At 52.2% G+C, this 22,687-nt stretch overlaps 1 protein-coding gene across 1 annotated transcript; it reads right to left on the bottom strand.

Moving 5' to 3' along the window:
* Nucleotides 1-715: 715 nt before the first annotated feature.
* On the bottom strand, nt 716-11,816 carry LOC128272373 (neuroligin-3). The gene is made up of 13 exons (XM_053010170.1): nt 11,497-11,816; nt 11,212-11,435; nt 10,772-10,930; nt 9,594-9,782; nt 9,328-9,523; nt 8,323-8,427; nt 7,878-8,073; nt 6,279-6,467; nt 3,378-3,520; nt 2,693-3,288; nt 2,475-2,624; nt 2,277-2,399; nt 716-2,199 (listed from the first exon to the last, which is right to left on the bottom strand). Exons 1-13 carry the CDS (start codon nt 11,814-11,816, stop codon nt 974-976), a joined length of 3,816 nt encoding a protein of 1,271 aa, XP_052866130.1. The 3' UTR covers nt 716-973.
* Nucleotides 11,817-22,687: the final 10,871 nt, after the last annotated feature.

The raw sequence follows: 22,687 nt of genomic DNA, 5'->3' as shown, positions 1-22,687 counted from the left end.
GCCATCCCCTTCAGTGTTACTTCGGGAACGTACACCGGCTGGGCCGGTACATGAAGAGCTTGCAAAACGGAAGACTAGCCTCGGCCTTGGTGCGTGCGCGCTTCTTCCTGCCCCGGGAAGGGATTTGAAGGATGCGTGTTTCTTTCCACATTTTTTCGTTTTTTATTGCCGTATGTCGTAAAAAAAATAAACGGCTAGAGCAGCAGGTGAAGTGAACGCGATTTGGTGGCAGAGTTTCGCAGAATGACAACGATGCATGATAACCGCGGTGCCTGGGAAGGTCGTTACGTGTACAAGATTGTATGTTTAGGCTGCGACAGGTAAATCGCATTTTGGCGTAAAGCAAAAAACAAACAGAAGACGAAAAGCAAGCCTCACTTCAATAACTTGCGCGCTCGCATAACGCGTGGTTTTGGCTCCACCGCGCGTCTTGGGAGTCGCTTCCTCGCTGGACAATAACTTTTCAATTGCTTTCGATGCCGGTTATTTTTCTTTCGCGAAAGTCTCATTCCCTTTTCTGGTGGGTTCAACCCGCCAAGGCGCGGGTTGTCATGGGAACAAGCACCGAGAAACCCCAGACGTTCTCACATTTTACAAGACGTTCCTTGTGACACTTAGTACGGTAAAGAAGTCCCCGCTTTATACGCATATTCCGATTGCACTTTTCTTTATTTTCGTTTTAGTGTTTTTTCGTTCGTTTTTTTTGCTTCTCCATTATTCGTTTCGACACAAACACACAATGCACTCTCGCTCTATCGTTTCCTCCTGTCTTGGGTGGCTCCTGCGGACACACACGGGGACACCTGTTTCCTGTCCCGCGCTGGCCCCTTCCAGAGGGCATACGAGATTCTTACAGCACAAATTTGTAAGTTTTCTTCCTATTTACAATTCCTATCGAGGGGATCACTTGAACAGAATCAACGGGGGAATAACCAATAACAAGTCCCACCGGCGGCCCGGGTTCCGGGGCTCTCTACACAGATATCTCCTGTATCTGGACCCGCTTCTTGCCACCGCAGTGCGATACGTCGTTCGGTTGCTGCTGCTGTTGTTGCTGATGATGATGAAGGTGCTGGTGTTGATGATGTTGGTGTAGCTGGTGCAGCGAGGGTGGCCGCAGGATGCCACCGGTGGCACCGTGCACCTGCAGTTCACCGTCGCGGTATGCGAAGTCCTTCACCGTCCCCGACCCCGTCGCTAGCGATCGCGTGCTGCCACCTCCGGTGGCGCTGATCGTCCGAAAGTCGCCTCTCAGTAGATCGCGCCGGCGAGTCATCGTGGCCGTGCTGGCCATCGTCGGACGGCCGACCGTCGGCTCGAGACCGGTGAGCTCGGCCAGGTCATACTGGGTCGACTGGTTGCACAGTTCCTTCGGTAGGCTTACCACGGAGTAGCTGCGGGTCTCTCGGCCGTGCTGGTGCGCCTGCACGGCCAGGAGGTCCGACGTGAGCGAAGAGACCGATGCGGACGAGGAATGGTTGTCGGAAGGGTTCGGTGACACGATGGATACCTTCTTGGGCGACGCCGCCGTGGCACGGTTGGGCCCTGCCGGCGGGTGATGGTGTTGGTGGTGCTGTTGCTGCTGCTGCAGGTGCTGCTGTAGTTCGCACCGGTGCGAGTGCTTGATGGCCGACGTGCTGCTGCGCCTCATCGACGTGGCACCACCGTGGTGGTAGTGCGGCTGGAGCGACAGTTCGATTGTCTGTATGCTGTGACCGTTCGTAGGCAGCTTGCCGACCGAGGGCGCCATCTTCACCGTAGCCTTCGACGGGTAGAGCTCCAGGTCCTCAATCTGACCCGACGAGGCTCCGAGCTCGTCCTTCAAACTGGACACCTCCTTCACCAGTAACGCATCCGCTTCGCCGGTAGCGACGGTAGCTGCGGCTGCCGCTGCGGCCGCCCCCGACGACGACTCCACCACGTGGAGGCGCGACTCCAGCTCCAGTAGGTTGATCTTCATGCGCGAGTTGCTCTCCCGCTTCTCGCGCTGATAGTAGATGGCCACGAAGATGAGCACGTTGAGGAAGAGCAGAAAACACCCGACGCCGATCGTGATGGCCAGCGCGGTCGAGTAGCTACGGTGGTAGCTGTTCGTCAGTCGGTTTATGAGGCTCCGGTTGGAGTCCCCGTGAGGTACCGGGTGCGAGTTCGGGAGGGGCCACGAAGCCGTCTGTATGAACGTGATGTTTGGTGGACATTCTGAGGAACGAACCGACCCGAACAAAAGTCAAAGGTCAGCTGGGGACGGACTTGGACGATTACGCCGCGCTACCTACCGGTCGAGATGGACTGCAGGATCGTGGAGGCGATCGTTTCCGTCTTGTGCATCTTCGAGGTGCTGGAAGTCACGTACACGGTGTGAACCATCGGCGGCTCGATGATCTGCTCCCGGACCAGTCCTGAGGAATGTAGAGGGAAAGGATTCACGCGTTAGCTTGCCAGAGGCTGGGCTCCGAAGGTGACACCGCACCCACCGTCGTAGAAGATTGGGTTCTCCTCGCTGAAGTGATGGTGGCGCATCGACAGTTCCGGGACGTTGAAGGAGGAGTGCAGCTGCGGGATCAAGCTCAACCAGAGCGACAGCTTGTGGCCCCGGTAGTGGCTTTTTGGCACCACCTTATTACCTGCGGAGGAATCACAGTGTGTGTGTTAGAGTGGGAAACCCCATCGACCGCGCGCCCAGTCCACTCACCGATCTCCATGAACACCTGATTGGTGGTGTCGTAGTGTCCCCAGAATGGCAGATTGTACTTGATCGCCGTTAGCCCACTGTACACGTTGTCGCTGTCGAGGCTGTAGTAGCTCGGCTCGCCGTCATCGTCCCGACCCGGCGGCGGCTCACCCGTTTCCTCCTGCGCGTCGTCCTCCCGTTCATCGTCGTCGCCGCCGCTCGGGGCCGCTTCTTCACTCGACGACCCGTAACCCGTTTCGCCCGAGCTGAACCGCTGCAGGTCACCGGGGAACTTCCGCTTCTTGCGCGAGTGCTTCTGCGACCGCTCCCGGTGGTAGTACTGTAGCAGTCGTTGCTGCATCAGCTGCTGGGATGGGTTGGCCACGGGGACGTCCTGCGACCTGCTGCTCTCCGGGCTCGACTCGTCCTCCCGGTCCGGGTCCGCGCCGGGACGGAAGGAAGCAACCAGCTGCCGCATCATCAACATCGTGGTTGTGGTGGTGGTGCTGCTGCTGGTGGAACTATCGTTGTGTGGCTTTCTTGCCGGACTCCAGCTACGCTTATTATTGTTGTTCACGAACACATCCATACGCGACGAGCGCAACCCATTCGGGTTCCTGGGTTTTTGGGGTGGCAAGAACACAAATCAGCAAGCAAGGAAGCCGTCGTTAGGCACAGGTGGTTAACACGTGGTGCGCTTACGTACCCTGTTTTTACAAAATTACACAGATAGCGCATCACGGTGCTGCTGACCTGCATGTCCAGCCGGGTGAGGGTGAGTGGAAACATCGGTGATGGTGCGAATCCTAATGCAAAAGGCACATCCTCGCCTCGAACGGACCCGGCTCGCTGTGCGTTCCGGAGAGGGGGCGGTGTCGAAGAAACGGTTAAATTATTAATTGACGAAAGCCCCGGGACCCCCGGGGCTAAATACTTGATGAGGCACGGCGCGCGACGGCACGGGTTAATGAATAGCCCTAAAGCAGCAACAGCGTGACTGCGGCACCGGTTGTGGAGTTTGTAGAAAGATAAACTTCCGAGAGAGAGAGAGAACTGGTGGAGGACGGCCAAAATTACCTTCCGGCCGACGGTCGGCGGCTTGGAAATTATTTACACAAATAGACCCGGCAAATGGGCAGGGAAGGGTCAGGGTAGGTTCAGTGCGTCTGAAGCCGCAGATTTCCAGATAAACATCACACGCGCGTTACTGGCGCGCCGTGACGGCCGCCGCTTTGGGGAGGTGGCGGCCGAGGCGCTAGATGGGGACACCCTCTGACCCACGTCCCAATTTGTTAACGAGACCTGGAAGCTTCGGTTGATAGGCGATACGGGTTTATAGGGAAAATGAATGTGTCTACAGCACGGCCGCCACGGTTTGTTTTTGGGGCTCGGGGCTCGGTACCGCGCGTCGATTAGCCTCTAATCTTCGGTTCGTGTTGGGTCAATGCAAAAGTAATGGGCCGTTTCCGTTTCCCCTAGCGCGCCATGTTTTTTGATGGCCCGCTCGGTGCCGAGGGTTAATTGTTTTCGCTTTGAAAGCAATCGTTTAACTTCACCGTTTGCCTGTGATGCCGTGGGTCGAGCAGAGAAGTGAGATTGCCCACGGAATGTTTTGCACTTGAACATTTTCCCGTGTTCAAGCTATCAATTTTTCAATGCCGGGAGCGTGAATAAAAATTGTGAGTTTGTTGAATAAAAATATGTTGGACTGGAACTCAATTTCAATCAAGTGGCCGATACTAACTGTGGCCTGTTACCATTTGACGAGTTTCATCTGTCTACAAGACTCTTGTGTTCTTTTTTCGGGAAAAGACTTTGTCAAGTGATTTTCCGAAACAGGGACCGAAACAGTAATAGTGGCGTCAGGCGGTGGTGAATGCATCGGGACTTCCCAACCACGTTCCGTCAATTCCGATAAAACTTCTATTCGGTTACAAAATTCTGATCGTTTCTTCTGGATTGCTTCCCTCAAACGGTCGAAGTGTACACTATAGAGATCGATCGATCGTGCTCATATTTAATCCATTTTCCAGCGAATCGGTTTTGATGTCCTGATTCGATCAATCCAATAGCTTTGTGCCCGTTCATGTGCAATCGAGAATTTTTGAAAAGGCTGCAGTTTTTAGATGATTCCACACACTGTCATATGGTTGATGTTTGATGCATCCGCTATTTGCTGACAGCTTGCGTGGTGGTGTGGCTCCACTTCGCTTTTTGGCATAAAAATTTCCGGAAGAGAGTCGAGTAAAGCACTCCAGCATCATTCTCAACGAAAACTTCACCCTTTTTTTGGCTGCTTTGGTGGCGTTTTCAACATTTTACTATTATCCTCGTTTTGTGTAGCTATGTATCTGACTGACGAGGCAAGCGCAGAGACTTGTTAAATGACTCAATACACTTAACAACAGTTCGTAATATATTGGAAATCTAGTCTCAACGAAGCAAACGATAGTATGGGCACAATAGGGACCGTGGACCGCATTTCGTCATTTCGGATCGACAACAAAACTTTCAAAACTTTTCCCCAAACTTAAATTGAATTTTAAGATAGTGGAGCAACATTCATGTCAATGGAAATGGATTCATCGGGAAAATAATTTCTCATCACTTCTTGGCTCGGGCAGACGCCTTGAACGTGCCAACGGCGATGTGTCCGAATGAACCACGCGATTCATGAATACTAATCGGTTTGCATTACATTTCGAAATACGCCTCGAGATTCGAAATGGACAGTTTGTCGCCTCCAAAAAACACTCTATATGATAAAAGGGCAGAGTTTCGACGGTGCTGCGGATTAATAATATTGAAAAGGATGGCAAAAAGAGATGGAGCAGAGCAGTATGTAGCTCTTCAATGGCCACATATTTTTGTCCGTGTCTACTGGACCTTAGCAGCGCGACACCGGAAACGGGTAACGAAAGACTTGGGAAGGACGTGTTTTTGTGAATCGAAACCGAGATTGCTCTTTCGCGACCAATTAACTGCAACTCAGTTAGTTGCAGTCGGAATGCACCGTGAAGCGCGGTAATTGGAGCGGTTCCGGTCCGGTGCGCTGTTCGGTTGAAGGTGTCCCATTTTCAGTCGCTCAGGAGCATAGAGCCCGGGGCGGTAATTGCACGGACACAACAAAATGGTGCAAATTGATCAGATATTGTTGTTGATCGCAGATATTCGATAGCCTAGCGAGAGACAGAGAGACGTTGCCCGTTCTGCCCCTATTGCGATTGTTTTGCTGGGAAATATCGCAGCACGCCGTTCCGTTTCCAAGCAATCAAAATCTGTGTAACACCCGTTTTTATCGCCCGTTTTGATGCGATAATTCAAATTCGTGAATACCGGGTTGGCCAATAGTGGGCCTTGGGAGATGGGTAATTAAAGACGCGATGGGTGATTTATATTCCCGCTAACCCTAGTGGATCATAATGCGAAACGCTGCCAATGCCTGCTTCGATAATGGTCTCGCACTGATGACACTTCCACGGATCACTCGCTTCTGTCAGCGTCGAAGGTTGGATATCGATTAAGATTGCCATCTTGCCGGCTTCAATCAAACCGGGGCGCCATTAATTAGCTGCTAATGCCACGTGGGCGCGTACCAGCTGCGTACCTGCGGAAACTTCCATTCATGAGATTGATGCTTGAAGTGAAGAAAGTAAGACCGGCCGCCCTGTAGGCTGTGCAGGTGGCTCAGCTGGACGAGTGGGGCCGCCGTCAGCCCGTCGCTCAGCAGCTCCAGCATCGCGTCCCGGTACCCGTACGCGCTCCGGGGCGACCGTTCCCAGTTGGTGTACTCATTCTGAAATTGGAAGACGCGACCAAAACCAATCGATCAGTGATTCGCGCTCAAATCGATGACGTCGCCATTGATTTATGGGTGGGTGCGGGAGACCTCCCGAGACCCGATTTATTTATTGCCCTTCTGGATCATTTGAATATTTAAACAATTCCGACACACTTCTGGCGGCGCCAGTTGCGAAGATGTGACTTGCGGGCGGTCCCGCCGGATTTTATGGACCCATTTAGCGCGGTTCCCCCGAAAGCCCCGGACTCAAAGTCACATTCCCGGACACATCTTGGAGCTTGTCAGCCATCGCCAGAGTCGTGTGGCTCGAGTTCTGTAATTATCCCCACATTCAAACACTAATTTTGGGCCGCGCTGCGTCAAAGTTTTTATGGTCCACTCGCAATGTCTCTTGCGTTGCCGTAAATCCCTGTGACAGCTGTTACTCCCCACCCCACCGCAGGAACAACTACGACAACGCAGACGTCGACGCAGGCGAGCTTTTGAGTGGCGATAAATAAAACCGTGGACGTGGTGGAGCTCCGCAATGGTTTTAATAGGCCCCGGGTTCTCTAAACGGTTTCCGGAACGGAGGGCCTCCCAGTGTCCGGAACTGCCTTCTGCCAGAGCCTGGAAGCGAGGATTGGAGCAATTCGCTGGAGCTTAATTATAGCGACAGCGTTGTCCAAAGAAATTAGGACTTCGGAATTCCTTCCACTGGATGCCTGGATGTTAATGTTCCGCGCCCGCCCGGGGACCGGCAAACGACTGGCAAAAGTCACTGGACCGGATCACTGCCGCGCGCCACAAATCGAGCGCGCGCATCCCCCCAATCGGAGGCCGCACCGCACCGAAAGCCTCCCTTAATTAATCGAAAAACTTTGCGCAACTCCGAGCTGAGGTGATTGGTTGAAGGGATTTTCGCCGTAATAACCACCGCCACTGTCACATGCGCTGGTCCGGGCCAGCTGGGCCTCCAGCGAATTCCGGACCCAGAGAGAGCCCGCGACGCGACTGGAACAGGCCGGTATACTATGTACTTCCCGTTCACCTGTTTCGATAATTTATGTTCAAAAATTATGTTCGCCCGACGCGGCTCGATTCTCGACCGGGGTGACGGAGACGAACCAACGCGACCTCCGTATATTTGCCCACGTTTTTGGGGCCCCGGGTCTGATAGTTGTTGGCTTGGGTGGGATTGTGGGCTTCAAAGGGGAAAAGTCCCTGCCCGCGTGACCCTTTCAGGGAAGGAATGCGCGCTGCGGCTAACCACAACTAAGACGGTGTGTGGTGGTACTCGCTTCCGGGTCGGCGGTGCCGAGGAGCCGAACCGAAAACTTTCAAAGGCGCAAAGGCCGCCGAAAACGGGGACGGGGTGAGCGGGCATACCGGGGTCGCTCTTGCAGACCCACGCCACGTGCTTACCTTGAGCGCCGAGTAGATCTCGTTCAGGTGGTAGCGGTAGGTGTTGCGTACGAAGGTGCGCAGGATGCGGTCGCGCTTGGTTTCGTTAAAGCCGAACTCGAGATCTGCCGCCGTCAGCTCCAGGTACGACTCGTACGTCGTCAGCCCGAACAGGACGTCCTGTTTGTGGAAGTTGCTGAACTCGATCCCGCTGGTGCTGGTTTGCGGTCCGGAGTCGCGGCGCGGCCCAGCATCGTTGCGGTAGGTGATGGTGCGAAGGCGAAAGAGCGAGAATATGCAAACAGCAGGAGGGGGTTGGCCCAAAGTTCCATCGTTAATGCAATAAAGTACAGTTAACCCACCCGGGAGGGGGTTGGATTTGTTTTTTTTTTGCGCTGGTGAGACGCTAGCCACCGCGTGGAGCTGACCAGTAAAATCTCCCGAAAGGTGGCTCACAGAACCTTACCCGGCTATCGCTGAATCGGATGGTATTTTAAGATTATTAATAATGGCCGCCTTGGCCGGTGTTATGACGGTTCCGTCGACAAACGGTGCAAATCCTGGCAAAAATCTGCAACCGGATCCCAGAACGACAGGAGGGAGAGATAAAGATAGAGTGAAATAGATAGAGAAAGAGAGAGAGAGAGAGAGATAGAGAGAGACAGAAAAGAAGACCGCAAATTAGTAAGAGATAATAATTAAGCAGACAATTTATTCGGCTCTGCTGCGTGTACTGCGGGCTGGTCACTGGCCACAAACTGGCGGGCGACCGATTGTTGATGAAGTTTGCCCGATCTTTAAAGCACCTTTATTGACCCTCTTCCCACCGCCCAAGATGCTGTATTGGGCTGTCTGTGGGTGCGATCGGATCGCGCAATGGGCGGACGTCGTTCAAAATCGACCGAAGAAACGAAAAAAAAATGGACGCTGTCCGAAACGAGTTATCGATGCAGCAAAGAGAAGGTAAACAAATACCGGCGGTAAAGTGGCAGAGTGCGTGCGTGCCGGTTTGGTCCCTATTTACGACTTTGACGCTATCGGATGGGTCCGTACGGCGGAAATCCTTTTTATCAATATTTATTGTTTACGGTTGGGGGGCCAGAGGATCTCAAGACACAATGAAAATTTATGATCTATCGAATTTGGGAGAGCTGAAAACTGCACCGAAAGTAACAGGGGAACACACACACACCCAAGTGAACAGGTGAGATTTGGCTCCGTTCCGTTGCATACCTTTAGGCGGTGTTTGGGATAGGGCCTATAAATGGTTTATAAGGAAAACGATACTTGAATATCAGTCATCGACTTGATCGTTGGTCAAAAGGGGAAACGAAGGTTGCTGCTTTTGTTGTTAATGCTCGATAACGGTTTATGGTCGAAGATTTTGATGGTCGAGATTTGAGCCTTTTGGGCTGCCATTTTGTTGGGCTTTTACATGCGCTCAATGCAAGGGGGGGCATGGACTACTCACCTAGGACTACTCAACGATATATTCATAAGCTCCGCAAGTGATTTGGTCCGCAGACATGGAGCCAAATCCTCGTTCACCACGTCACCGGTGCATGAGGTCTGTTCGGCTACTTTGCGCTTCACGGAAAGTGGATCCCGCTGGATGGCCCACGGCGACAGGGCAGAACCGCTCAGCAGTATCACGCGGTGTATTAGGTCTGTAACAATCGAGGAGAGCGACGTTTATGTCACGGGCAACGTCACGAGTTCGGTGTGGGATCGGCTTACCTCCAGCCACGGGCGATACGGCCAGTATGTTGGCCAGCGCGGCACCCGTCCCGTGCCCCATCAGGGTGATCTTCGCCGGATCGCCACCAAAGGCGACCAGGTTCTCCCGCAGCCAGTGCAGCCCGGCCACGAGATCCATCAGCCCGAAGTTACCCTGGGCACTTCCCTTAGCACCAGTTTTCAAAAAACCTACCGGAAGCGGAAACGAACATTCACGTTCATTCAGGCACTACGAACGCCGATGATCCACTGAACCCACCATGGTTAAAACTTCGCTGTTCGCTTGTGAATTTTTGAACACAGTTCTGGTTTCTGTTTTGCCAATTTCCAGTTCCTCAAGCCAATATTCTTCATAATGAATGTAACCCCGCTCAACGCCAGTCTCAGCGCCAGTGGCGTAACCGCTGCGGCCCCATCCCCACAGGAAGTTACGATCGAAGCAGACAACGTTCCGGCCGGAAGTTTCGAAGTAGATTCGACAACTAATTCGGGCTCAATTTCCTTCGTGCCGCGCCGAACCGGATGATTTAGGATCCCTCTCCTGTCTCCAGTCGGTACCGCACGGGTACCACGCGGCCAACTTGCGCAAAGTACACAGAACTTTCGGCCATTATTTTACAACACCAAATACTGACTGCGTGCTTGCGGGAAGTCTGCTATTTTTCTGGAACTTTCCTTGGGCGACTGGTAAAGTCCGCGGGCGAAACTCAAAATGACAGCGACGAAAGTACGGACTCGAAAGTCGAAAGTTACACAGTCGGCGGCCACCGACTTTGGAAAGATTAAATAAATCTCACTGGCACTGGGATTGCTGGACCGAGTGACCGTGCACTAACTTTTGGGGCCGGGTTGCCGACGCCATCATACAATCGATTGGAATCGATTTGATTCAAACATTGAATGGATTATCTCCAGCATTGTGAAGTGGTGTGCCACGGTGGTGAAGCTTCCGTTTTTCCTGAACCAACCTGAGATTCATCCTGTCGGGCGTGTAATCACAGATACTGCATTGAAAACATCGACACCATATCCCAGGGTTTGTGCAAGCTTTATTGGCAATATTGGCTGCTTGTTAACGGTATGCCCGCAGCGTTCAATCGTTCGATCCATCAAACAAGCGCCCAGCACGGGTTTTAACGATGATGGGTTCATATGGTGCGATGTGACGGGTGACTTACCTAAAACTCCTAGCCTAAAATTTATTGTAACTACGATAACATTCCCGTTCATTGCTAGTGTCGTGCCATCGTAATGGTTACCGGAGTTCCACTCGTACGACTCGCCGTGGATATATACAATTGTGGGTTTGAGGTGATCCAACCGATGGGGCGTATCATCTGTCGCGGTGAGTGAGGTTAGGTTAGGACCATTGGGTTTGGGACTCGAACGAGCACACTTTTCGCCCGGGTCTGTCGGACCATCAAGTGTCAATCGGCTGTGGTGCATCCGGACCGCTTCACTCCCACAATGCTTGCAGTTGCGCGGAACGGTCTACACTGCAATGCACTACGGAATTGAGGCTGGCCGGAGCATCGTCGGACGGAGCATCGTTGACCGATAGCTACCTGGACTTCTTTTTCTCTGGAAGGGGAGGATCGGGGTATCAGGTTGGTCTTACCTGCGTGCGGCACGTACAGGTTGAGATACAGGCAGTCCTCCGACTGGTTGACGAGCGTGGGCACCAGCCGGCGGAGCTGCTTCAGCCGGTCCAGCGGAAGCTCTCCGATCGTGCCCGGATCGCCACCGTCGTCCAGCTTCGGGAGCTTCTGTGGGCAGACGGGTGCGAAGCGATCGACGAGCCGCGTCAACTTCCACGTCGACGGCGTAACGGGCGGCATGTATCTGGTATGGGCAAACGTGACGGTAATGGTCTACCTATTTCCCGGCGCCCGGTCGTACGTACCTTAAACTACCGATCGGTGGCGATGCGTACGGTACACCCAGGAAGCCCTCGATGGCCACTGGGGTCGCCCGGAAGACGATCCCGCGCAGTGGTCCGTACTTGGTTTTGACCACGTTGGTGCTGTAGGTGACGTTGCTTAGCGTGGCGGGCGATCCGGGCCCCGTCTGCGGCGGGACCGCCTCCGCTACCGACCACCCCCCGGACATGCTGCCGCCGGTGAACCATAGCGCCAGGAGAACGAAGCCTACCGCCAGTTGCCGTTGCTGCTGTGGATGCCGCCGTCGTCGTGTGTCGGCGGGTCTCCGGCGGAGTGCTTTCATTGGCAACGCGGTGCTGGTAGTCGGAGCGTCGGGAGCGGCACTCGCATGCTTCGCTGGCTGCTGCGATGGTTGGAGCGGGTCCGGCGGGCGCTAGTGGAGTCGCTCGGAGTCGGAGTCGCAGTCGTCGCCGTCGGATGCCGCGTGGAACCGCAGACCATTATCGGCAGCAACTGCGCCGCGAGCGGACCTGGCGGAACTCCCGCGTCCTGCTACTGATGCTGCCGTCTCCCGAGGCCGGCCATACCGTTACACTACCGCCACCGGATGTCGCACTGCCCGTTGCAACGCCAACACGGGTCTGCGGCAAATGGAAGTAAACGTTCATCATTACCGCTGCTGCTGCTGTTACTCCTGCTGCTGCTGGCTTTGGAAGTGTTTGCTGTCAGCTCCGGAACTAGCACCCTGAACTTCTGCTTCCGTTCGTTCGGACAGCAGACACGGAACTGCGGTCGATTTGGTCCGCGAGCTCACTATTTGTAGGCTCGCAGCCGGCCCAGAAAGCGGCCGGTGCACGGTGTCATCTTCATCATCAGAATCAGAAATAATTAACCTCATCTCAATGGTCGGCACCGGAAAACCAACTACGCCCGGGTGTTTACACTCCGCCAATGAAACGGTGGCCTCCATTATGGGGCGGACCCCGTTGGGCGATGTTTACCAGGCGATTCCGTATGCATGAGGTGCGAGCTTCCGGAGTTCTTCAAAGAATTCTGAAACTCCACATCGGATGCAATTTCTGAGCACTCTAAACGGCTCTCCAGGTGGTGCAGGCTCAAGAAAAGAAACCAAGCGCTGACAAAGAAGTCAGTCGCCAGTTGGGTGCGTTTAATTCTATCTCCCAAAGAGTGTCGCCGGCGTTTTAGAACCCTATCGTGCGCCCGGCTACCCTGTTGGTCCCGTTTAGGGCCGGCCCACCGGATCGGAATGATATGGCGCTCTGCATATTTTATAACCTCATTTCATCTATCCAAACATCGTACACCGTGCCTTCCGGATCTGATCCCCGCGGAGTGCTGTCACCGGTGGAAACACCTCGAACACTCACCCCGTCACCGGGGGTCCGGGCGGTGGCGGGACACCTATCGATGGGGATGCATAAAACCGTAATCAAAGCCTAAACGATAACGAGTGTGTGGGTGTGCGTCTGACGCCTGCCATCGATGGCTGTGTGTGTGCGCCGATTACATACCCCCTTTACTTTCGGAGGGCTCGCTTTCTCGCATGGCCAAGCAACGGTCGTCCGGAGCTGGCAACAAGTTAGCACCAGGATACCGGAACGGCCACCTACCAGCACCTAGCAAATGGTTCCCGCGCGCGCACTTGTCGATTGACATTTGACATTTGGTCGCGCTCCGTCAGAGCGTTTTTCCGAGGCCGAGCGAAGCCCAGAACGATGGTCGCCGCGCTGAGCTGATGGCGTTTCGTTTTCTTCTTCGCTACACGCTTCACAAAGCCGACCCACCCATCCCAGGACCAAGGGATGATAATCTCTATCGCAATGCAGGCGTCCTTATTGTCCGGCCGTGTAAGAGCGTCGTTTTTCTAATTTCCTCGGCGCTGTCCGAAAAGCCGGGCTCCGGCAACGCGATCGGCGGCGACAGTTGGCAAACGATGTACAAATTGACGGCGAAGGAGCTCGCAATGCGGCCTTCGGTCTTTGTGTGTGTGCTGGCATGTGTTTTTTTTATTTAGGTACATGCACACACACACACTGGCGGTACGTGGGGATCGCATTTCCTTGGCGCTAAGTAGGCCAGCGCACTGCAGGCTCCATTTTCTTCCCATGCTCATGCTCGTTCGTTCGGCGGGCTCGATTTATTTATTTTCTCCTTTCGACACCCGGGCGGCGGCGGCCGGACATGATGATGGTCGGCCGTCGTGATGGTGGTTGGCTGCTGGGCGCTGGCCCCGGGGGCCGCTTTGTGTGTGATCCGGTTTTCCCACTCTGAACGCGGGTCGCTGGTTGGTGGTTCCCGATGCTGGGCCTCTTCGGGTGAGGCGTCATTTAAAACACAGCCGCCACACATATTTGTGTGAAGTACGGAGTGGCGCGGAGCTTTCGGTGAATGCACATCCGTCCCAAAAAGGGGAATGCCGATGCCAAGGCAGCGAGAAATGGAATTTTTAATTTTTTCCTCCTTTTGTTGTGCCCCCCACACTGAGCCCGCAGCCCTTGACAGCGCGCTTAGCCCGTCTATACTCCCGGGTTGTCGGAGGCCGTCGTGGTAGAGAAGCGGCGGAAATTAATTATCAATCAGTCCGAGGAGGGGGGGGGGGGGGGAAACCGGGAATTTCCATTTGTCCCCTATTTCTCATTTGGGTTGTTTTGCCCTCTCGCTCGCTCGTTCGCTGGCAATGGTTCGTTCCTTCTTTGTGACCAAGATTTTCTTGATTATGAGTCAAGCACGGGGTGCTGAAAAAACATATTCGCGACCCACAAATGCGCGGCCAAACAACAAGCGATTCCGGCCACACGGCCCCCTTGTGCCCCGACGCTATCCCTGTGGAGTCCACAGAACAAAGAAGAGGCAGCAGCTTCGCTAAAATTCACAGCACAACATGCCAACGCAAACATGGCGCGCAGCGGAGCGCAATGAGAGCAGCATAATTAGGTTAAACTTTGACATGTTGTCCCCGGTGGGAGGGGAGCGGGTGTGCGTGCGGTCTACGGCTGCCACGGACAAAGGCCGGGCGCCCGTGCCAAGACTTTGGATTATCCTTCCGCAACCCGTGACAAAGTCTGTCGCTAGCAAAGCAGTGCCAGCGCAAGGATATGGTACGCGTCCGCGTGCGGGACGTGTCCTTGTTTAAGTAGAGAGCCGCCACGCTTCGCGGCGGCAGCGGCGGCGGACTAACTTTTCCGTGTTGCAGCACAATCGCTCGGAATGCAATCTTCCAGTGTGCGAAGCAAGCGGGGATTTTATTTGGATTTGCACACCCGAGGGCGACCCCGACGGCGAAGGATACACAGCCGCCGCCATATCATGGTCGTAAACCGACGTCGTCCTCGTGGGGCGCTCGCAATAATTCGCTTACGCGAAGTGAAATTGTACACGCTCGCATGTGTATGTGTGAGTGTGTGTGCTCGTACTTGGGGAGACTATTATTTTATCGTTTAGTTTTTAAGGCGGCTTTCCATTTCCGGGCGAATAATCCCCCAAACAAACTCCGGGTGTAGTGGTCCCTCGGAGGCAATCTTCCACTCCCGGCGACAGTTTTATGCGCCCCAGCGGGCATACGTCTTGGGTGTCGGGGTGGCTTTTGAAAATAATGACCCCCGCTCACATGTGAGAGACGCCGAGGGAAAATGGGCGACCGGCGCGCGTTGAGTGGCGCCGTACGGCGATAATTAAAATAAAATAATTTCACTACACACACACACGCACAGTGGGTGTAAACGTGGCGCTCGAGTGTCCAACAAACGGTCCCGGGGGGGCCGAGCCATTTGCATGACCGTTTTCGGGGAAGCTGGTGAGTTTTTCCTTCGCCTTCGCCGATCGATACTCGGACCGGACCTCCGGGTGCCATCGCTTCATCAATCTTTCATCTCATATCTCTCGAGTCACAAAGCAGTCTGGACGAAATCACTCAACGCGTCACTCGTTGACTTTGGCCACCGATCTAGGGTTTCGTTTTTCTTCGCCGCTGCTATCTGCGCTATCCCTACGATGGCTGAGGCAGGACGCGCCAAGGGCAACAACATGCCAATTTATCCATCGCACCCATCGATCATCGGCGGCCGTTGGTGCGTTGGGGCCAAAATTTGAACATAAAAACGACGGCAATAATCTCCGTAAAAGTAGAGATAAAAATTACATTGTGCGCCATTGACCGCCCGCTTGTCTGTTTTATTGATCATTGACCATTCCTTGCGCCATTCACTTACACACACACCCACACAAACGTGGCGCTACACAAACAATCATAACGCATGTGCATAAACTGGGGCGCTGAGTGTTGTATTGCGTCAGCGTTGGCGCCTGTTGAACAATCTGATGACTAAGCGCTCCGGTTTCGGTCCAGTCCCTGCTCTGGATTTTATCGCTATTGAACCGGGATAGCCTAATTGAATGGCCATCACCGAGCACCGTGTTAACAAAATTATGGCCAAGTGGGCAAAATCATGCTTTCAGTGTGCTAACGATTCTGATAGTAAATCCAACACGGAGCCCCCTCAAATCTAACATAAGACCTGAGTTGTGGGCCTTCCTATTGCGCTAGCATTAATTGTAATTCGCTTAACGTTATCAAATAAATGTAGTTGTATAGGGTCGTTTGTCAGCTCGGAGCACTGTCAGTTATTGCGAAGGCCGACCTAGGGGGCAGATTATGGATTTTTTTACCATGGAACGTTTTATTGGTGCACAGGCTCGAGGAACTTTGTAGTACAGTCAACCCGTAGCATGATGGACGAGGTCTACAAAAAGCCACTGCTACTGTTAAAGTGTGGTCGGAATGCTTTTGTGCTTTCTCACAGCATAGAAGGGACGCTTCGTAAGGTCCTGATGGGATTAGCATTAAGAAGTACTGATGAAACCAGAATGGAAGCACCAGAATGTTTCCGAACTCAACATGAAGATGACAGCACTAGTGAATAAAAGCTGGTGAATTTTGCTATCAATCTTCTGAAAGTTTTTCAGTAAAGTTTCAGACAATTTAAACACGTAGTTTTTGTATAACAAACGTTTGAGTCAGTTTATGTCAGTGTTTTTGGGGAAATGAATAAAGTCGAATAAAATCGAAATCGATAGAAGTGTTATTGGATATTTCGTTTTGAAAGGCAATGCGCCTCCGCAAATCCAAGATGATTTGGGTACTTTGTATGGGGACTCAGTAGTATCATTTACCGCTGTGAATGTTGAGCTAAGCTGAATGTGACCCTGGTCTTAAGAGCTTGGGAGACGATGACCGTTCGGGACATCAAAAAACTGCAACTACCGGAGAAAAGATTTGAATTGCTTGATTATCCGTCTCATACACCAGATCTAGGCCCAAGAGACTTCTTTTTGTGCGCTGATCTGAAAATTGCGCTCGTGCGACCGAGGACAGAGGTTCTGATCAAAAGTAGAGGCAAAACCTTTGTGAAGAATTATTTTGAAAAGAACAAGTACCACTTTTTCAAGTACTATTTGTACAGGTTGCAGAGATCTGTGCATCGTTGGAACAAGGACTATGTCAAGGACTATGTTGAAAAATTAAAAACAAATTTGTATCCTTGTTAGTTCGGAAACTTTTCATCCCAATTACGATCACACCTCGAAAAGTTACGTCTTTTTACTCCACCGGAACGCTAAAAACGATTTAAGGGTACTCCCAATAAATTAGAACTTAAACGACCGAAGGTATGCCACCGAACGGAACAGGATATTCCGCGCGCAAAGTTTGACGTAAGCGCTTTTGATTGCCGCACGCTTCCTAACAGGCAATTCGTTTGAATGGCAGCGTCAATGAAGCGACGGGTGACGAGTAACGAGCAGATTGCGGGCAATATTTACACTTTCTACTCGAATTTCAATTAAGCGAAGGAGTGTAATTTTCTGAATAACAAACGCCCTGCTCCGTGCTGGTTTCGAACGTGTTTGGCTTCGACGAACCATGTTTTATCCTCCGAAACCTTCCCACCCGCCGGAGGGTGGGTGACTGGTGGTTGACTTTCCGCAGCCGTACCGATCTCGGGTGTGCCCGACCCTCCGCCTCGCGTGTCCTCGGGGAAGACCCCGTGAGACCCGGCTCCACTCTCGTTCGCTCGTGTGTCTCTCTCGCTAATGCGAAGCGATGTGAATTGATCGATAATCAATTCTTAGAAGAAATCATTCGCATCTTCCTATTTTATTCATGTATTCCAGGTTGTCTTTCGCTATCCTTTTCCCTACCGCCCTCAAGGGGGTTGCAGCCGGTGAAAGGAATATCACTTTCGGGTGGATTTGCCCGGCTGGCTCGGTCTGTCTGTCGGGCAGAGAGCAGAAGAAATTAAAAACCATCGAGCTCCGGGCGGCCCGGCGGCAGCATCAGCTCAGCTCAGGGACGCACGCAACCGAAATGGCTCCGAGGGTTCCAGCACAAGTTTGGCTTTCGGAAAGATAAGCTGCCTTGGGAGAGTTACCGTCTGCCCTGCGTGCCACCGCGTCGCGTCAGCAGCTTCACCGGTTATCCCTTTTCGACACTCCTCGGTGATCCGGCGACCACCGGGGATGGCCTGGCCTCCGGGGGCCCGTTTGAGTTATGGGAAATGAGATAAATGCTGGCTCCGCGCCGCTTCGCCGGCAGTGTTCGAAACCAAAGTCTTTGCCGGGGAAATGGATAAATCAATTGCTCGGTAAGCGAAATACGGAGAAATGAATTTGCATATTTGCTGTCGTTCGATGCCGGATCAAGATGGAACTGCTGCTGCTGCCACTCCGGGGACGGCTAGCGATCAGCAGCGACAGCAGCAGCAGCAGCAGCACACATGTAAATGATAATACACTTTCAGCATTTTCAGCTTTCCCCGGGACTACTGATTGGGGCACCACTTCAGTTCCCTAATTGACTATGTATAAATTCAACATATCATTAAAGATTCATCAATCATTATCTGCGAACACCCCAAAAAAAGGCGGCGAATCAGTTTCGAGTTGCTCTTCTTGTTGCAAACACTATCACGTACGCATGGACGGTGGCAAATCGGCAAACTTGTGTGGGGTATCTGTTCCACATCCGCAGGAGGAAGTTCTTCAGTTCAAACCTTTCAACTGACACGACACTCGGCGGGAGAGTTTGACTGGTAACAGGTGGATCAGTAAATGATAAAGCTGAACTGTCTTCATTATCTGTGCTCTTAATGAAGTGCATTCTGTTAAATAAACGGAATAACAAAAAAGATCGATCAACACAACATATCGATCTTTATTTTTGTAGAAGCTGCAGCAGCTTTGGATGTCAGCAGCTCTTCAACAATAAATTTTGAGCACCGATTCGGATTTGATCGTATGTGATGTAGTGTGCGTTAATCACTTTCCGCGAAACTCATGTTAGGTAAAAATATCATGTTTGTTATATTAATATACTTCCAAGTTTGTTAGTAGTAATCGTACACGACTGAGATAACTGTCCGGAGTGTATTGACTATTGATTTTTGACAATTTCCATTTAAAGTATAATAATAAACATCGTTTCAGGTGCCCCCCAGTGCGGGCCCTATTTGATCTTCTCCACTCATTGAGCCACCTGTTACGTTAGATTGCTTTTGAAAGTTCATTTTGTTCCATTATGTCACAAATACCGTGCCACCCGTCGGTGGCGGTTGTCGTTCAGGTGCCAAGCGAGCGAGCGAGGCTGAAATTATGTTTTCAGGCCTCCCGGCAGCCAATTTTCACGCAATTTCCCCGGACACGGACCGAACGGGTGCACGATCCTTTCTCCAGCAACATCATTATTATTATTATCATTTTCTCTCTCTCTGTCTCTCTATTTCTTTTGATATTTCGCCCTTTACCGCGTCCTTCGCAATGGCGCGGCGCGGTCGCTAGCTTGACACCTTTCGGCTTTTTAGGACTAATCGACTCCAACCTTTCGACAGGCGCCATAAATATTTAACGCCGCCTCTGTTTAGCATTCTATCGCACCGTATTTTGCGTTTTCGATTCACCACGTCCCATGCGTGGCACACGGGCTCTGTGGTTCGGCATTCAATTCCGTCCGAATGTTTGTTTTCTCACTGTTGGCCAAAACCACAGGCCCACCGTTTCTAGCCAGCCGGAATCACGAGAGAACGCCAGATGCGGCAAAGAAGCAAATGAAAACACATACCAAACCAAATACCGGCTGAAGCTCTGGCCCCCGGCATAATCATAATCGAATCATCGTCCTTCTGCAACCACCATTCATAAATTCATGATGATTTTCCCGATGATTTGAAAATCCCACCGGGATTTCCCGACGTAGACCACACCGGGCACACAGGTGAAAAAAGCAGCGGCGGCAACAGCAGCAGCAGCAGCACCAGTGGCGTACCAGGAAAATGGTAGGAAAATTCTACCGAACTCTCTGTGGTCGGATGTTAATGCCGAAAAAGTGCAAGAGGAAAAACGAGAGCTGGCTCAGCGTTCTCGAGAAGCTCAGTCGCAGCAGCATAACCGAGCATAATATTCTAACGTTGACAGCGTTGCGGCCACCTCACGGCTTTTGGGTTTTGTGTCGTTATTTCGTGTGTTTATGCAACATCTAGCCATCTTGGCAGGCAGGGCGCTTGGAGCCGTGAAGAGGCCATGAATGGCGAATAGCGATAGCCTCTCTGCATCTGGCTCCCTGTTTTGTGTGAAGGGGCAGAAAAAGCTTCTCCTTGAGAATGATGTATTGAGCTGAAGATTATCGTTGCCCTGGCTACCGGGAGCTCCTGCGAGAGGTACCGTCGACAGAAAGACAACAACATAAATGTGCGCCATGTAACTTGTACGTTCCCGTAAACGGTACAGTTATTTTTGATCTTGTTTTTTTTTTGTTGTAAGCTTTTTTCTCCGTACTCCAGGATTTGCACGGGACGTCGAAAACCCGGCAATCAAAGCAGAATCAGACTCGCTGCTCGCCCCGTGTTCCCGCTAATGTGTGGTTTCACTTCAAACGGAATGGTACAGGCCAGCCGGGCCAGCTCCGTGCCGCGGAGTCATACGGCGAAGATCAACACGGCGTTTCTGGCAATGGCAGTCCCGGTCGTTCGCTCGTTTATGGCGCTTTTTTGTGCGCTTCCGGGTAGACTAATAGAGCCATAAGCTGCGCCGCGTCCTCACCGACAGCGCGCCAACGGAACAACAAGACTGCCCGAAGTTCAAATTGTTCATAATTGTAATGGATATCATCGTCGCCGTCGCCGGTAATGCCAGCCGCCCCGGCCACGCTGGCTGGCTAACCTCGTGCCGAGAGCGGGTGTTAAAATATTAAAATTTGTGTACCTTTTTCGAGCTTTTGTTTGCCGGCGGCGTGTGGGCTCTGCGTGCGCCCTTCGCCACACTGTGGGTCCTCCCAATACGGAACGGGCGGTCAAAAATGTTTCGCAAAGCTCATTTTTCATACGTTGTTGATGGTTGTTTTTATTGTTTCTTTTACAAAGTTCACAAACACACTACATCTCTTAGCAACGGCCAGTCACGGGTTAAACGTTTTGAAATGTAAAAGTTGCTCGCTACACTTAGTGTGTTGTTGAAACTATATGTAAATATGTTATTGTTTTATTAGTGAACACATTATTTTTTAGGATTAAGAAGGACCCCTTTAATGTGCTCACGTCGAGGTTTCGACTATATTTTCTTTTAGTAATAAAAATTCGTTTGACATTAGGCAGCAATTTATGTTTAAATATGGGCCAAAAAACCTTTTTTTACGCCCAAAGAGCAAACTTGGCTAGTGGCTTGTGTTTCACGAAAAATCCTGCTCAACATTGTTGGCCAGCCGGTTTCTTCATTGTTCGGTGCGTTCACACACTGGAGCGGATTTTCCTCGCGGGGTCTATGTTTTCCTTTCTCACCCGAGGTTTGTCTACGCTGGGGCGTTTTCGCCGAAGCGGCTTGTAAATGCACACTGTTTAGATTATGCCGTACGCTTAAGCCTCTCGCCGACCAAGCCGGGCGCCGTGATGGTGTGTGTTTTGTGACCGGGCGGCCGACCATTTTCCTCTTCAGTCCCGTCGTTGTTGGTTTTCTGATTAGCCCTAGAACGTAGCTTCTGACCGGCGGCCGTTTGCGTTTTTGCTCCTACTCCTACTCTACGATTATTTCGATTTAATTAGATTTCGATTTGGTTCGCCGTGGTCTTAGAAGTATCGTGCACCTCAGTGCACCGCATAATGGGGGCCCAAGGGGCCTGTCGGCCAGCAGCAGGAAAAACCCTCGACACGATCGAACGGGTTCTCCGTTCTCGAAACCGATAATCCCTACCACAACATATGGGCGAGGAGCGCATAAACGAGCAAAACAGCGCCCGGAGCCGAACTCCGGTACGGTTCCCGGGGAAACGGTCAGAAGCGATTATTTATTGGAATCGGAAACAAAAACGCCACTCGCTCGTAAAACTGCGAAAGCCAATCGCCGCGGGCGCGTGGCTTATATATTAAATTACGCTTCGATTCAACCCGCATTGGTGTTGATTTCAGTCGCACACAAAAAAGCCAACCGTGGGGAACACGAATCAAAATATCCTGGCGAGCATCCTTCGGCGCTGGCATCTCTTGGTCGGGCTGGGCCGCCGAGTTTTTGTTGCCGCACGGTGCGTGCGTGCGGTTTTCCCCGCCACTTAGCCGAGAATGAAACAGAAAAATGGAAACGTTTCGCATTTTTAATGAATTTATGATGAACGTCAATCGTTTGTTGCTACCCTCGTCCTCGTCCGAGTGCGAAATGCCGCATTGTACGGTAGTCGAGTGTTACCCACAGCACGCACTCCACACTCCGGCTTCGGCGCTTCAGATGGAATGTAATTGATGCTCACTCTTCCGGTTTGTGGCGCACGAAGGCGAGAGAATGCCACTCGCACACGCACGCACACGGCACGGCTTACCGTGATCTTTTCATCCCGGCCCCTGGTCCCTGGTCGTTAATAATTCCGCCCGACGGACAGCGGGCATTGCTTCAAAAGGATTCACAATCGCGGGCTCACTTTTGGGACTCGCCGGGCCGGGACCTCGATTGCGGGGCGGTTGATAAAGTTGATCCTCTCCGCTCTCCAGAACAAATTTGTAGCCAGCAAGTGGCATTAAAAAGCAAAAGTTTTGTGAAAGTAAAAGTTGCCCGACTTCCCTTACACTTTTATCAAATTTGTTTTCATAGCCTGCCTGCCCCGACGACGGGGACACACACTGGGCTCGCGGGGTTGTCACGGAACATTTTGTTTATCCCGTACAC

Source organism: Anopheles cruzii, chromosome 3, assembly GCF_943734635.1.
Source record: "Anopheles cruzii chromosome 3, idAnoCruzAS_RS32_06, whole genome shotgun sequence".
NCBI classification, from domain to species: Eukaryota; Metazoa; Arthropoda; class Insecta; order Diptera; family Culicidae; genus Anopheles; species Anopheles cruzii.
Note: the sequence above shows the minus strand (reverse complement) of the source record. Positions and strands in the feature narration are given on the sequence as shown.

Coding starts and splice junctions, on each gene's coding strand:
- LOC128272373 (XM_053010170.1), bottom strand. CDS start 11,816: ATGAAAGCACTCCGCCGGAGACCCGCCGACACACGACGACGGCGGCAT. Junction 11,436..11,496: donor CCACCGATCGGTAGTTTAAG/GTACGTACGACC, acceptor TGCCCATACCAG/ATACATGCCGCCCGTTACGC. Junction 9,783..10,771: donor TTTTAGGCTAGGAGTTTTAG/GTAAGTCACCCG, acceptor CGCTTCCGGTAG/GTTTTTTGAAAACTGGTGCT.